The sequence below is a fragment of the Pteropus alecto genome, unplaced genomic scaffold (genome assembly GCF_000325575.1).
Source record: "Pteropus alecto unplaced genomic scaffold, ASM32557v1 scaffold280, whole genome shotgun sequence".
NCBI lineage: Eukaryota > Metazoa > Chordata > Mammalia > Chiroptera > Pteropodidae > Pteropus > Pteropus alecto.
The window spans coordinates 889,716-905,614 of NW_006430057.1; the positions used below are offsets into that span (position 1 = coordinate 889,716).

A 15,899-nucleotide genomic window follows, 5' to 3' on the forward strand; every position below is an offset into this window, starting at 1 on the left:
AACTGAAAGCTGCAGGCTTTGTCCTGGACACACACACACACACACACACACACGCACACACACGCACACACACTTTCACATACAACAACAGGGAATTCATAGATCTATTAGATTCTATACACAGAACCTCCTCAGGAGTCCATGGACCTCAAGTCCATAGAATCTCTGGTCTAGAAGAAAAAAAAACAGTTAATATTTATTGAGTATTTACTATATGTCAGGCATGATTCTAAGAGTTGTAAGTAAATTTTCTTGATTAATTATAACCACCCCATAGGGTAGAGACCACTGTTTTCTGTTTTACTGATGAGAAAACAGCGGCAGAGAAAGTCACTTGCTTCAGGTCAAACAGCCAGTAAGTGGCAGAGCCCGGTTTCAAACCCAGGCCATTTGGAGTTCCTCCTCTTAGCCATAAAGTCATAGCTGTGACATGAAACAAATGAAAGTAATTTTTTTTACACAAGCCATGATTGTAGCAGTTTCCTTTTTCGTGTATGTGACAGTGGGGATAATTTGTGGATAATTTGCCTCTCCAGCAGTTTGAGAAAATAAAGATGATGTGGCACTGAATGAAGGAGAGATACTTGGCCAGGTATTAAAGGCCCAATACTAATTCTGTTCATGGCACAAAACAAAACTACCCAGGCTCTCTACTTGGCTTCCAAATAATAGGCCTGTGGTATTGACGTTAGCGCTTGAGCTTTGAGATCTTGATCCAGTGGTTGAATTAGTTTCAGGGACATAAACCTATATGTACCTACAAGGGCAAGGAAAGTAATGCAAATGTGTGACACAGGCTAGTGTAAAGCAGTGGGGAGGAGGACAAGGACCATGACCAAATGGAGAATGCATGTCCCATCTCAAGACATTCACATTTAACAACGAAAATCCCATGAAGGCCAAACACAAGACATTATTCCTGTGGGCCATCAGGTTGTGACTTCTAAGTAGATCATTTCCTTCCCACTCTCTAGATATTTCCAAGTCAGGAGTACAGGGAATGCAATCTACAAACAGGGGACACAAGTTAGCTCATGTGACAATCAAAATGATTTGCATTTCATTAGAAACATGCTTTTACATGCTAACCAACCAAGCAGTAAATCACCAGCAGAAAGATCTACGCACCAGAGAGGAAGACCCCTTCAGGCAGTAAGTGACAGCACACATCACATACCTCATACATAGGGAGCATTCAAGGTCAGATGCGTCAAAAGATGCGAGGGGAACACTGAGAGCAGTTTTGGCCCCCAGATCAGCGGGAGGATCTGTGATTTAGAAAGCAGTTAAGTCAGAGATAGACCAACCTTGGTTCCACAGACAGTACTTCTGAGGCAAAAAGAACCCAATTACTTTTTCAGTTTGCCACTCTCACCCACTTCCCAGAGAGCTGATTTAGTGGTCACCTGATCCAATGAGAATGGAGTACCCTGAAGTAGGCTCTCAAGGTGTCCAGCAGCCCCATAGAAAGAGAAGCGCAAGTCAAGGAATATCCAGGAGCCTTGAGGACTTCCTTTAAATGCAACAGGCACCTCACGCAGTAGCAGCAACTCCATGGACTGAGCCAGGCCCTCAGAGCTGATACTGGATCTTGGCACTGCCTACCACTCTTGGAAAGATATCAAGCTGCAGCTGCTGCTTCTCAGATGCCTACCTACAGGAACACAACTAGGAATGAGCAGAGTGTGGCCTGATTACGAGGCCCTGGTCTTCCATTCCTGGAACAGGGATGGGAATAGGGAGAAGTTGGTCTGACAGGAAGTGACACCATCAGGGGCATCTGATGTCATTACTTGAGACTGACACTGTGTTTGACCTTATGCCTTGGCTTTCCATTATAATTGTTATTGAGCACTGGCAGTACACTGGGAACTGTGCATGTTCTCACAGCAGTCACTCTGAGGTGGCACAGCTAAGTACCAGAGCTGGGACACACAACCAGAGCCTGAGGAGCCCTCATATGGAGGGCAAGTAACTTGCATATATTGGGGAGCCCAGGCATCTCCTCTAAGCCCCTTTCTCCCTGGGTAGAGTCGATACCTGGCTTAGAGGCTTTATTAGACACCTCTTGGTCTTGGGGTTCAACTTGACAATGTTTCCTTTTCTTTTCCTGGCATTTTCCAGTCTTGATGGAGGCAGCATCCCCCTTCTCCTCTTCTCCTTTCTTATCTTTGATGTTGCCTTGATGCCCTTCCCCCTTTACTTTTGCTGGTTTCATTGGGCTGCTGCAGTTCCCCCTGGCTGCTGTTTCTTCTTGTCTAGAACAATGTGGGAGCTCTGGATTTTCCTGGAGGAAGAAAGAGCCAAACATCAGAATCTACTACAGGGGACAGAGAGAGAACTGTACAGCCCTGATCATTTAGTGGACACATAGCTTAATGGGGTGGGGGGCAGTCGTAAGGCATATTTCCCACTTCTGTCCACAATGCATCAGCAAGAAAGGCATATCCAGCTTGGGTGGAGTTAGGGGACTTCCCTAGGCAAGGACAAAAAGGTATGTAGAGGAAAGATTCCTTGGGTAGTGGTGAAAGGGATAGATGTAAGGTGTAGCACCAGTTCCCTCTCCTATCCAGATCATTCCCTAGTTACCTCGTTAGGGAAACTAAAGTATGCAGGGAAGTAAACATGTCACTCAGTGCTTCCTCTTACCCTCACTGCCATTCCAGGCCATCTGCAAGCCCCACAGCCCAGCTCCAAAAGGACTTTCGGTAAAGCTTTGACACAGGTGTGTCCATAGGCCTGCAGAGTTACCTCATGCTCCAAAGCTACATAGTATACTGGTCAAACAAACTAGGGACAAATTATTCCTTTTACTAGGTTTTTGGGGAAAAGTCTGAAAAAGAGACAAAAACATTTCCCAAAACAATCAATACTGCCTCTAGCCTTTTAAAGAATTTTTGTCCAGGAGAGAGAAATTTGAAAATGGATCTAGAAATAAATCCAATGACAAGGATTTGTGTGGATTTACCTGGAGAATCCTTCTCCATTCTAAATCCATAGTCTATAGGTCAAAATGTTCATGTTCTTGTTCCTCTTCTAACCCTTACAAAAAATGGTAGACAGATGAAAAATGGGGAGCATACAGTTGGGAGAAAACAATGAGGTGAGGAGAAAAAGGATGTGGGTTTTCTGTCTCTAACCTGGGGAGTTCAGGGTTTTTTTTCCCCCCAGCACTATAACAATGCTGCATCCTCAACTTTCCATGAGCCCCGCGCATTGTTTACACAGGAGTACACTGCTTAGCAAAGCAAAGTTTGGGTGGAAATCCCATCCCTGTTCCCCATCTGGCTCTCATTGGAAAGCCAGGGGTGCTCTTTTTCTTCATGTCGGATTAAGCTGCAATTAGAAGTCACTCCAGGCACTTAGGTTCAATGTTGCTGTTCTCAGTCATGGACTCATCATCTCAAACAATTATTAAAATGCACTAGAGGTTATCTGAGTTCTGTGTCCCCCACCCCGACTTTTTTGAGTTGGGCACACCGGCATTTTATTCCTTCTCCAGAGCAGGGCAAGAAGCTGAGAAAATCTAGGTTTTTCACCTGTCAGAGAACCCAAGAAACCCTGGAGATCCCAAGGCTTACACACAGGGGAAGAACACAGGGCACACATAGAGGTGTGCTGCCCCAAGGTGTGGAGGTAGTCAACACTAATCTCTGCCTTCAGGTCTGAACCTCTGAGCCCCAGCTGCTGCCCACTTGCCCTTTGCTGGAAAGCCAGAGCCTGGAGTCCAGCTCTCCGTGGTTCTGTTCCCTTATTTTCGAAGAAAGACACAAATACCTGTGTTCCTCCCAGCAACTTAACACTTCCCAAAATTGCTTCCTTTTCTCTTCAGCCTCAAATGTGTACCAGAAGTCTACTTATGTGTAAGACATGGTGAGGGAATAGGAAATTACCTCCACTTGGGGATCAAATGGACTTGTCTTTACACAAAGAACTCAGCTGGCACTCAAAGACCAGCAGCTTAAACAAACAAAAAGCAGGAAAGGAGGGGCTGTTGGGATCCTCTTCCCAGTTTTCACCCCTAAGCTGACAAAGCTACCCCACTGAATGGCTCCAGGTGAAGTGGGCCAATTCCTCTCTAGTTCTGTCAAATCTCTCTCTCAGCTGGATCTGAGCAAGAACTGAAAAATGAATGTAACAAATCGTAAACCCTGGGACCATGCCTAAAATCCAGTTTTAAGAAATAACCTTCTAGCAAAGAACAAAACCACTAACAACTCCATTTCTTCTTTCTCAGGAACTGAAGCAGAAGAGGTAGGGCTCACTCCCCAAGTTTGCCCACAAAACAGCCAAACGAAGCATCACGAAGTCACGAACAAGCTGGGTGGGTTGAGTTTTACCTGTGACAACTTTGATAGATTATGGCTGGTGCCTTCAGTAGCCATTGACTTTACGTGTTCCTTTAATCTAAGGTGAGGTGCCAACAGCTTCAGGATATCCGGAGAATGTTCCTGAGAATCCCCTGGGACTGATGGTGAAAATAAACTAAAGAGAAGCTGTGACATAAAACAGAAGACTTCACTACTTAAGTTTCAACAGATGCTCAGTTGCATGGGGAGGAGTAGATAGGGGCAGAGGGCAGAGCTTGCAGGGCAAAACTCCAAGGAGGAAGCCTTAGACCAGAGAGACCCTGACAGACTATGATAGGAGGCCTCACTTCAGGGTGTATACAATCACCTGGGAGCTTATGAAAACTCCAGGTTCTAAGTTCCCACACCTGGCTCCCCAGGTCTGGAGTGTGGCTCAGGAATCTGCATTCTGAAAAGGTGCCACAGATGCCTCTGTCACCATAGCCAAAGTTAAGAACTCCTATTCTGGTGCTACTATTCTATAGAAATATCACAGTAGGATTTAAAAACCTATCTATGAGGAAAAAGATGAAGAGGACGAGGGACAAATATCATCTGGGGGACCTAGAGTCATGTCCACAACACTCCAGTGGGTAGAAGTCTATAATTGTCTTCTAGGTTCCTCAGTATTTCTTTCTTCTGACTGTCCATTTTGCTCCCTCCTCCCCCAACCATCATCCCTGGATCTTTAATCCCTTCCTCAGTGAAGTGCTAGAAAAAGCAGAAGCCAATCTCCTTCCCTCTTTTCCCAGCTTCTCTTCCCCAGTTCTGACCCTTGTTTTCCAGAAAATGTCAGGTAACTTCAAGTACTAGTACTGGGGCAGGCAGGTTCCAGTGTATGGCTGGTTCCCTTGCAATTGGATAAGCTGGTTGAGTGAGATCTAGAAACGACTGGGAGTCAAAGATGTGTATTCTAGTGCAGGCTATACTATGAGCTACCCACATTCTGTGCCAGCAGAGATTATGAATACACATATGTATATATTGTATGTAACATGTAACACAGTAGGACAGGTCACTGGCTTCTTAAGCATATTCAAGGCCACCATGTGGCCCCATCGTATTTGGAGACCTACTGAAGGGTGCTCCGCCCCCTTGCTCAGGGTACATAGTCAGGGTACTAATTGATCAAGAGAATCTGACAGAAACTCTAACCAAACTCTCTCCAGTTTGATTTGTTCCCTTGCTGGACCTCAGCAGTTCCTTCATGATGTTCCTTCAGATGCCAGCACTTGCTACATAGCCAAACCCTGCTCAGCCTTCAAGGCTCAGCTTTAGTACTGCCTTCCCCTACTACCTCAGCCTCTCTATCTCACCTGTCCTTTCATCTTCTCTACTACACCATAATATAGCACCTTACACTACACAGTCTTGTGTTAGCCTCAAATTGTGTCACAGATGTCTTTCTCATTGACCAGATGACCAGCTTCTGGAGGCCACATAACAGATGTCCAATAGATACTCATCGCACTGGACAGAATTAAATTAAGACACTTATCCATTCCAGGGTCCTGTGAGAGGCCTAGGGTTCAGGCCCAAAGTCCTCAGACAGATCCTTATCTTTCCTTCCAGCTCTGGGAAACCCATCTCCCAGGTCTAAGTTGGTAAAGGAGTGAGGTGGGAAGCACTCATAGTGCCCAGAACCATAAATGCCAGCTTTCAGAGGCGCCTTCTCCACAGGGGCCAAAATTGGCTCTCAGAAGACCTCCTGCATGGTCCAACAGGACCAACCCACTTCTGAAGCAGTCTCCCTGAAATTCTCCCAAAAAGAGAAGATGCTCTTCAGTAGCAGCCACACAACATCCTAAGGTAAAAGGATAAAAGGGCAGAACATATGGAAGGGAAAGGGAGGCAGAAACAACAGCAGTACTTTACTTCTTCCCTTTACTACCTACGATCTCATTCTAGGCTTTCCTAATGGCTTTGGAAAACAAAAGTTGGGGTCAATTTTCAGTGACAATAATCATTTCACATGAATGAAAGCCAATTCCACTTTGGGTTATCCTTAGAAAGGTCTAAATGGGTCAAGAAGGGGGGAAAAAAGAATCTGAGGTCTGTAAGTGTCTAAGGTAGCTAATTAATGCCAAGTGAACCTGGACTGTCTCTGTCAAATCTTTAGCTCTGAAAATGGAACAATCCAATAAATAAGCACTGCTGAGGGCCCTTCAATGGCTGCCATGCCCTCATCACACTCAGTGGAAATTTGCCTGTAAAGTCTTGTCCCAGCTTCAAAACTCCAGAACACTCATTATAGGCATATGCTCGCTTGTACTGTCTGGCATTTATATTGCATTGAATAACACATGCAGGATTGTAAGGTCCGGAAGGACTGAGACTGTGGCTTATGCCTCTTTGGATTTCCAGAGCTTAGCTTAATGCCTTGCCCTGTCCAGTTAGGTAGGTGTGGAAATGACACTAGATGGTCTATAAGAGTGGCTGGAAAGAGAGGTCCACCCAAATGATGATACCAGAGCCTCTCAGGCCACCTGGAAAATGGGCAAATGGGAATAAAGTATCCATTTACTGCTGGACCCAACACCTGCCTCTGCTGGCCTTTGCACTTTCTGTTCCCAAAGTCAAGGTTCTTCTAATCTCCCTTCTCCATCCACCCCAGAACTGGATGGTCCCGTTGCTACTCTCCACCCAACCCCAGCAGTGAGTGCTGAGACTCCTGGCTTGTCCTCCCTGGACAGCAGGATGGAGCAGCTAGGAAGGCAGACTCTGGAAGCAGATGGAGTTGGGTTTGAATGCTCTTCTACCAATTACTAGCTGTGGGACATTGGGGAAATCACTAACTCTCAGCTTCCTTGTCCATCTCATCTGTAACACGGGGATAAAATAGCAGTACTTATCCCATAGGGATGTTGTGGGGATTAAATTATATCTTCCACAGAGAGCCCTAGCATAGTTCCTGGTACATAGGAAATGCTCAATAAATATTAGCTATTATTATTATTCATCCCATGAACTACACTTAAGATTTGGGGAAGGGTCCACAGCTGGGAACACTTCTCTACCACCATTGCTCCTCTCAAGAACGCTTTGTCTACATTCCCAAACCAGGTCAAAGCAATTTCCCAGAAAAGAAATCTTTTGTCAAAGGCAGAATCTCCAGAGTTCCACTTCCTTTAGTTCATTGATTTTGCTAAAGATTCCTTTCTGGAGCCTTCAGAAATCAGTCCTGACTCTTGCTCCCTTTCTTCATCTGCTTCTCTGCTAAACCACGCAGGGACAGAAGCACTTGAGGTGTAGTGGTGACTTGGAGGTGGGGCACAAGGAGAGCAGAGGCCACCCCAACTTCAGGCCAGTTAGCCAGATACCCTGAGAGTACACTGCAGAAGAGTAAGCAACAAAGTCTGTGAAGTGAGGATGCTTGAGCCTTCATTAATGCTTCCAGTGTTTCAAGCAACTTTTTAAAATAACGACATTCTTCTGGGATTCAAGAACTGGAATGACTATTTCGATTATATTGTAATGGTCCTTGACTTACATTTGTGAGACAGTGTATGTTTTATTTATAGCAAAGGAGCTAAAGGTTGGAGTTCTGCATATGGCAGAGGAGATGGGAACCAGCATCCATCCGTTCTGAGTAGCTGGCTTCACAGTGTGGCTGATGAAACTGACTCAGTCAAAGAAAAGTTCTATAACTGTAGGGAGCTCCACATCACTGACCTCTCATCAACAGCCAGAATCTCCTCAGTGAGTCCCCATCTCAATGTTAACTTGTTTAGCTTTATTTTGTTTTGTTTTGTTTTGTTTTTGTAGCACTGATGACCCAGAGAAAGGAACAAGAATGTTCCTCACAGGCTCCTACAGAAATGCAGGAACTGTCGATTGATTGTACATGCCAAGAAGACAGTGTTTGGGGGAAATCAATTGGTACTTGTGTCTCCCTCTGGTTCCCTTAGCCCAGGGAGCCACTCACTCAAGAACCCAGATGCCAGGGAGGACAGTTCCCTTATTCCCCTCCCTGAAGAAGACAGAGAGGTGGGAGCCCATTGGGCAGCTGGACCTCATGTCATCTCAACTCACCCTTTGGGCTTCAGATCTTGCTCTTTTGTTCTTTCCATCCAGGGACACACAATATAGAAACTCTCTTAGTGCTTCCTCCACCTTGCCTAGGGTGGCTAAGGCTTGTGCTTTTCTGAAGTGTGCCTGGAAGAAAACATTAGCATTGAATCCCATTCTTATTCGCCTTCTTCCCATCTACAGCCCTGTAATGTAATTAACTATTCCAAAGCCCATTTTAAAGAAGACAAAACTGAGACCCAGAAAAGTGACTTGCTTAAAGTAACAGCTGGTAAATTCTGGAATCAGGGTTTGAGCCTGGGACTGACTGACACCAAAGTCCAAATTCTTAACTACAGGGAAGTACTACCTCTCCTCAACCTGTCCCACTGCTGTATTAGAGGGACCACCAGGTAACAAGAACCCTGAGTTGAGCACATACTAACCAGCTTCCAGGACTTGCTCAGATATGCCCTCCTATTAACTAGTCTGTCAAACAGAGGCCTAGTCCACATTACTGGCTTGAGTGACCATCTGTACTTACTGATCATTTTTCAGAAGAGGCCCAAGATAAGGGATGTGACCTCTCCAGACCTCAAAGGCAAAGCTAAAACTACAATTGTGATCATAGTAATTAAATAAAAAAAAAAATAAAAATGAAACTTCCTGTGATGCAAGGTTGGTTCAATATCTGCAAATTAATTAACATGATATACCCCGTAAACAAAGTGAAGGATAAAAATCATATGATCTATTTCAATAGATGCAAAAAAGCATTTGACAAAATCCAGCACCCTTTCATGATAAAAAAACACTCAACAGAATAGAAGGAAACCTTCTCAACTTGACAAAAGACATCTATGAAAAACTCACAACTAACATCATAATGGTGAAAACCCTTCTCCACAAAGAAGACAGTACTCTTTTGAGGACGAAGCAGGGGCTGAGCAAATGCTTTCACTCCTGTGGTCTCAGCTCACTTCTACTCCTTCGCCATGCCTTTAAGAATAAAGAAGTTTTAGGGCTCCTCAGGATCCAAGCCCAACTGCCCAGGGAGAGAATCTCTAGGGATAGCAGAGGAGCATCCTGAGGAAGAGGAAGAAAGATGAAAAGAGGTGGGAAGAGGGCCGCCCTCTCTCTATGCCTTGGGACAGGTGGCCCTTGCAACCTGGCTTGGAGGGCATTCCTCTTGAGTCATCTAGGCTGCCCCTCAGGGCCTGCTCTCCACTCCCTTGCCTCCACAGCTGATCCTGAGTTCAACTTAGTGAAGGAAATGATCCAGGTTGTGGCTGCTGAGTACTCCCCTGCCTTCCCTTCTAACATGCTACAGGCCCAGTGCCTCAGGCTCCTACCTGGCTACAGGGATCCACTGGAATCTGTTTTCTTGAGCAGTGTCCCCTGCTCCAAACCCTTTCGGGACCTCTCCTCATGTCCTCCACCCTCCTCCTGGAGCCTAATCTCTGGCTGCTAGTGGATGCTGATGGCTTATTGCTCCTCCCACAAGTGTTTATCAAGGGCCCTCTGGAGAAAGATTTGTGCGACATTTCAGGGCGGCTAGGGAGGATAAGTGTTGGGAGACTGGAGAGGCCTCTGGGATCCCACCAATCCTAGCAAGCAGCAACCCACATACTCCACCTGCTCAGGGCAGCCAGCTTACCCCAGTGAGAGCTGTATCACCCGCAGGATATTTTGAGAACCCCACTGAACCCTGGCTGGTTGGCTAGAATAGGACTGCAAAAGGTAAACCACTCCCACAGGAGCATTTAACATAGAAATGGTAGGAAATATGCAAATTGGAGTGTGAAGTAGTTTTGAATTATATGCATCAGTTCAATGTCTTCTCAACCTCTGAGACAATAGAGTTCTCTCATCACTACCTCTCCACTTACCTTTGGGATAGTGAAACTGATATTTAATACTACCATCAACTCTTCCTTCACTGGGAAGTCACTTTTCCTATTTCATCCAAAAGGGTCTACTACTCCCTTAGCCCTGCTTCCTACTGCACTATCGAGGTCTCCACCCTTAGGCCTTAGGTTTAGGGCGGGAGCAGAAAAGGTTGCAGGAGAAGTCCTCCTACCCCTCAAAGCAGCTCCCTGACCTGCACTGCTACAAGGCCTGAAATGCTCCCACTGAAGCTCTTTTGGGTTAAGACATTGGTGACTTTTAGTAAACTGTAAATGTGTTCTTTGGGAAAGAGAACATACTAATCCATAATCACCCATGAAAACCTTCTCATGAAAGAACATATGAGATTTACTCCAATACTAATTGCCCAGTATGCAGATTCATAATGTTTTTTATCTAAAGGTCCCAGATCTAAAAAAGTCTGATAATCCAATATTTTTATAAGCTTGACATCAAAAGTCATGAGGTGGAAAAATCTATCCTAAAATGATATAAAGTGTGCTATATTCTTTATCCAACTTACTGTAAATTTTCATGTAATACGCTACTGAAATACTAGTGTGTTTGATTATGGGGTATTGTTCAGAGTTTGCTGAGGGTGTTACTTCATATAAGGTCTTTTTGAAATAGGAAACATTCTAAATTCTGAACACATCTGACCCCGTGGGATTCAGATAAGGGATTATGGACCTGGACTTGGATAAGTTGAGTTTCCAAGGCATTGTGTAGAGAGAGCACTACATCAAATCCAGGCATTGTGTATCCTGGCATTGTGTAGAGAGAGCACTACATCAAATCCAGTATGTCTTATAGCTCACGGAATGGCCCCTTGGCCATGCTCACCTGTGACCCTCACTGCATCCCTATGAGGCAATCGGGGCAGATAGCAATAGCTTCATTTTGCAAACAAGGACACTTGGGGTCCAGAGAGTAAAGCAACTTCCCCATGGTTACTTAGCTGGCAAGTAGTCCCTGGCTCAAATCTAATCTTCTAAACCAAATATTGACATGTGTGTGGCTGAGGGCCAGTCCTGAGGCCAGGAAGAGATGCAGAAAGTGACACTTTGCCTTCTAGCATCCTGAGAGATGCTTAGTCTGTATTTCTCCCTACCCTCCATGTGATCTGAATTTTTGTGGATACTAGCAGGCTGACCGACTATATTAAGGACTCCAAATGGAACAACCAGCCAGCGATATTTCTATTACCTTCCTCTTTCTACTGTCCCTGGAAAATAATGGTGATGATGACAGCAAACACTTACGTGATGCTACGTGCCAGGCACTGTTCTAAGCATCTTACATGGATTAGCTCATGTAATCCCCAACGAACCCTGTTAAGTAGGTGTTTTAAATATCACCATTTTATAGATGAGGAGATGAGGCACAGGGAGGTCAAATAATTTGCCCAAGGTCACACAGCTTGTAAAAATAGCAGAGCTGGGACATAAACTCAGGCAGTTGGGCTCCCAAGTCCATGTTCTGGAGTCACAAAGCCCAAACTACTCTGCAGATCAAATTGGGGAAGAATCCAGTTCCAACCTGAGTCACTTTTTGTCAAGCTATCCCCAGCTACCTTGCAAAGCCTTCTCCTGGCTCTATTTGAGCTCTAGTGCCCCTGTCCCCCAGGATGGCAGCTCTTCCTGACAATTTCTATCTACAGTACAATCCTTTCCCATCCCTCCCATCCCACACTCACCTTAAAACCCATTGGGCGGAGCTTACATGCTATTTCTGCATCATGCAGTGCATCTTCATGAGACTCCAAGGTGAAATAAATTTGAGACCGGTTGCTATAAAGCAAGTGGTCATTTGGAGCTGCCAAAATGAGAGAAAAAAAGCCCTCATTAATGGCCCCCAGCAACAAACATGTGATAAGTACTATATGAGGATGGTAAGTTATTAAGATTTTTCTACTGCAGACCCAAAGGATTAGGGCTTAATTTCTAGCCCTAATACTGCCCCACCAACCACATCCCCAGTCACCTTCGGTCTGAGCTTCCTTAGCTATAAAGAAATAGTTTTTGCCCCTCTCTCAAGAAGTTCCTTGGAGAGCCTGTGGTGCCAGTGGTGCATCAGTGACTTTGACATAGAGAAAACCCTAGCACCCTGCTTTGTGGCTATACATGACTAGCAAGTGCCAGCCTGGCTTCTGAGTGAGGTATCACCCACAAGGAAACAGGCCCAGAAGGGGTGAGGAAGGTGGCCAGATGTGACCCTCATCCTGGCCACCAGGAAGACAAGTTCAAATTAATCTTCTGGTGCCATTAGCAACACCTCTGTCTACAAAACCCAGTACATATAAAGTTTCTCTGAAGAAAATGAAAATGCATATGCATGGCTCCATCTTCTCATTACAGATTGCCAAATGTGAATGAACCCAGACGAGGCGAGGCTTCTGACAATAAAGTGAGGGTGGCTCTCACCAACTCTCTAAATCAGTAGATGCCAAGGCTGGACAGGCCTTTAGAAATCATCTGGCTCAAACCAACCCATTCTTCAAATGAAGGAAATCAAGCCCAGAGAGGGGAACACACCTGTTGAAAGTCACACAGCTATCTGGTCAGATTCATTGCTAACTGGTCAAACTTTGAATCTGGGGTGGGAGACAGGTTCCTTTTTCCTGAAAGGCAGGGGACTTCGAATAATGAGTTGGAGAGATAGGCTGTCTTCCAGCACAAAGAAACTCTTTGCTGGGGAGGCCCCTTTCCTCTTAGAAGGCTCAAGTGGTCTTGACATTTTCACCCTTACTGCTCTGATGATGCAAGAAAAAAAAAAAAAACAGGGAAAAGTGGTGGCGGCCACAAGGGGCGAAGAGGAGGATGGGAAGGGGCTTTCCTGGCCCTTCTAAGATAGGCTTAAGTGGCCTCTACCTGTCTCCTTCATATTGCCCTGCTCTTCCCCGGTAACCTGGCTCCAGCTTCTGCTGCAGGAACAGGCTTTGTTGTTGTTTTCCCCCAGGGGTATGTCCAGGGCTTGCTTGGGTGCCCATTACTTGCTCTAAGGACAATAGCAAAGTGTTTACAGTGTTCTCTGTCCCTTCTTTTCTGCAGCATATGCCAGCCCAGTGGTAACTCACAATGTGCCTTACATGAGCAGTGTGTTTTTGAGGGGGAGGGGGAGTCCCCTTCTCCATCAGGTGCCAGTCTTGACCAGTCAGCCCTCGTTCCTCCTCCTCCTCCCCCATTACTTGTTGTCCGCTTGGGTGGAGATTCAACAAGTGGAGACTCCATCCCACCCCTCCTCTACCCGTCAGAGTCGGGCTCAGGGCACCTTCGGATCCCAGACCCCTGTCTGCACAGCCCTGCTGCCTCCATCCTGGCACGCTTCGCCAATCACCGCTCCCCACCAGCCAGGTGAGTTTCTGGCAGCTGACTGGAGCTGGGCAATACCGGCCAGCGGCTCAGCGGCAACTTCCTGGGGCCAGATGTCAGGGGCGAGGGTGTCAGGGGAACCTCTCCCTGGGGTAACTCGGGTGTCCTAGTCTGGCTGCAGGGGTGGGGCTGCCCACGTTGCCCTTGAACCTGCAAAGCCCACCCATCTGTCCCCAGGTAACTCGGGAAAGCGGGACAGAAGCATGTCACCTTTGCAGGCAGCCCACAGCCCCCGGGATCCCTGAGCAGTTGCAGGGCTGGTCGTCCTCAGGACTGGCCGGGTAGGGGTTCGAGGCAAGGGCGAAGGCTGCGGGCGGGCGGAGGGAGACATCTATTTCAGCCGAGGATCGTGTGATAGGAAGCGGTGACAATGAGTCACAGGGCAGCGGGGCGCGAGCGCTCCCCCCTCTTCAGGCTCGCAGGATGGTTTCCGAGGCGAGCGTGGCCCACTTCGGTTACCTCAGCCGTTACACAATCCAGCCCGCCCGCGCGAAGGAGGGGCCACCCGGCCCGGGCCGCTCGTGGCCCTTATGCAACCAGTGCTCTCCTGACCTAATTCCACTCCGGACCCACCCTACGCGGAGCCGCGGCCTGGGAAGGGACACCTCCCGGCCGCAACGGAGGCCCGGGCCCGGCGGGACGGCAGAAGCAGGCGCCTAGAGAACACCTCGGCTGGCGGGAGCCTAGCGGAGCCCGCGCGAGAGTTGGAAGGGTGCGAAGTTCCTCTCCCCGCAGGGGAGGTGCGGGCAGGTGTAAGAGCAGAGGTAGGAGGGGAGGCAGGGAAACAGACGATGACACAGAGCAAGAAACGGAGTGACAAATGTGCGAAAGACTGAAAAAGACAGAGAAACAGAGTGCCACAAACAAGAACAGACACGCAGAAATACAGAAGGTAACAGGAGACAGAAAAGACAAAGAACAACAGATACAGAAAGGCAGAGACAGAGACAGAGAAATTGGTAGGAACAGAGACAAAATCAGAGATCGAACTTCAGAAACCCCTCCCCCACTCCAGTCCGGTCGGTCCCACGCTCCCTTGCGCGTGATCATTCCCCACCTCCCTGCGGGTTCATCGCCTGGCGGCGCGGTGGGCTCACCTAGCCTAACTGCCTCGTTGTACTTGAGCAGCGCCGCCTCCACCTGGCGCTCGCGGTACAGCCGGTTGCCCTCGTGCCGGAGCTGCGACGCCCGTGCCGGACCCGGGAACAACTTGCCGAGGAGACCGCTGAGCACCACGTTGACCCGCAGCGGCGGCGGCGCCTGCTGCCCAGCTCGCCAGGTCCCGCGCGCCCGTCCAGTGGCCACCATCAACGCAGAAAGTTTGACCCCACACAGCGCACAGCGCCGGTCGGCTGCCCGCCCGCGTTCCAGGCACAGTTTACAAAAGGTGTGGCCGCAGGACAAGGACACGGGGTCTGAAAGAAATCCATGGCACTTCCGGCACTTGAAGCCGTCCCACACCTCGGTGGCCTCAGCGGCCGTTGCCACCCCTGCCTCTTCCTCCACAAGCGCGCAGCTCGCCGTGCTGCTCCCGTCCGCCGGCGCCGGCGCCGGCGCCGGAGCCTCGCCTTGTGGGACGTTCTCAGCCAAGCAGCGCACCAGCTGCTCCAGCTGCTCAGCCACCAGCTGCTGCCGCTCTGACAGTTGTCTGTACACCTCGAAGGCTTCCCGGAGGCGCACCCCAGACGCTAGGGCGTCGGCCTGCGAGAGCAGGACTTTGCACTCTGGCGTCGAAGCCCTTGGAGGCTGCTCCAGCTCTGGCTCCCGCGTTGGTACAGGTGCGGGGCCTTCGGTCGCCGCTTCTGGATGGGGGCCCGTATCTACACGGGCCACTGATGCAGCCGGCTCCGCCAGATCTAAGTTGTTGCTACCGAGCTCAGCGGACAAGCTCAGCATCTGTCCAGTCTGCAATGAATCCATAGATAGAGGAACGCGCGGGAAGAGGCATCTAGGGGCCGAGAACCCGGAGCAGGGAGCGGCGACTGGAGGGAATCGGGGCTGCCACCGCGGCCGCACCGCTGCACGCCAGTCCCTGCCGTGCCGCTCCGAGCTCCATGCCGGCAGCCCCGCGCCGCCTAATAACTGTCTTGTTTCAGCAAAGTGTTATATAAAGCGGCACCACGTGACGCACCGCCACGCTGTTCATTGGCCGGCGGCAGAGAAATTGTTACAAAACCAGACAGTTTTGTAACAGTGTTGCGCTTGCTTCTTTTGGCTTCGCTTTTCTTGGCTTCTTTTTGAGGTTGTTTGTGTTTACACTCCC

General features: G+C 48.2%; 1 protein-coding gene across 8 annotated transcripts in view; it reads right to left on the reverse strand.

The window, feature by feature from the left end:
• LONRF3 (LON peptidase N-terminal domain and ring finger 3) overlaps window positions 1-15,899 on the reverse strand; it is a 135,599-nt gene that overhangs the window by 23,104 nt on the left and 96,596 nt on the right. For 4 of the 8 annotated variants that reach the window (XR_003046072.1, XR_003046070.1, XR_003046071.1 and 1 more), the window contains exons 1-5: window positions 14,734-15,727; window positions 11,962-12,080; window positions 8,382-8,504; window positions 2,041-2,287; window positions 1,178-1,268 (exon numbers count right to left, since the gene is read on the reverse strand). Coding sequence is in view for 5 of the 8 variants with exons in the window: in XM_006904705.3 (XP_006904767.1) it covers window positions 1,178-1,268; window positions 2,041-2,287; window positions 8,382-8,504; window positions 11,962-12,080; window positions 14,734-15,556 (1,403 nt within the window). In the remaining 3 variants the exon portion in view is untranslated. Of the gene's footprint in view, window positions 1-1,177; window positions 1,269-2,040; window positions 2,288-4,340; window positions 4,497-8,381; window positions 8,505-11,961; window positions 12,081-14,733; window positions 15,732-15,899 lie in introns of those variants that run through there. The other 4 variants (XM_025046137.1, XM_025046136.1, XM_025046133.1 and 1 more) reach the window with 2 other exon arrangements.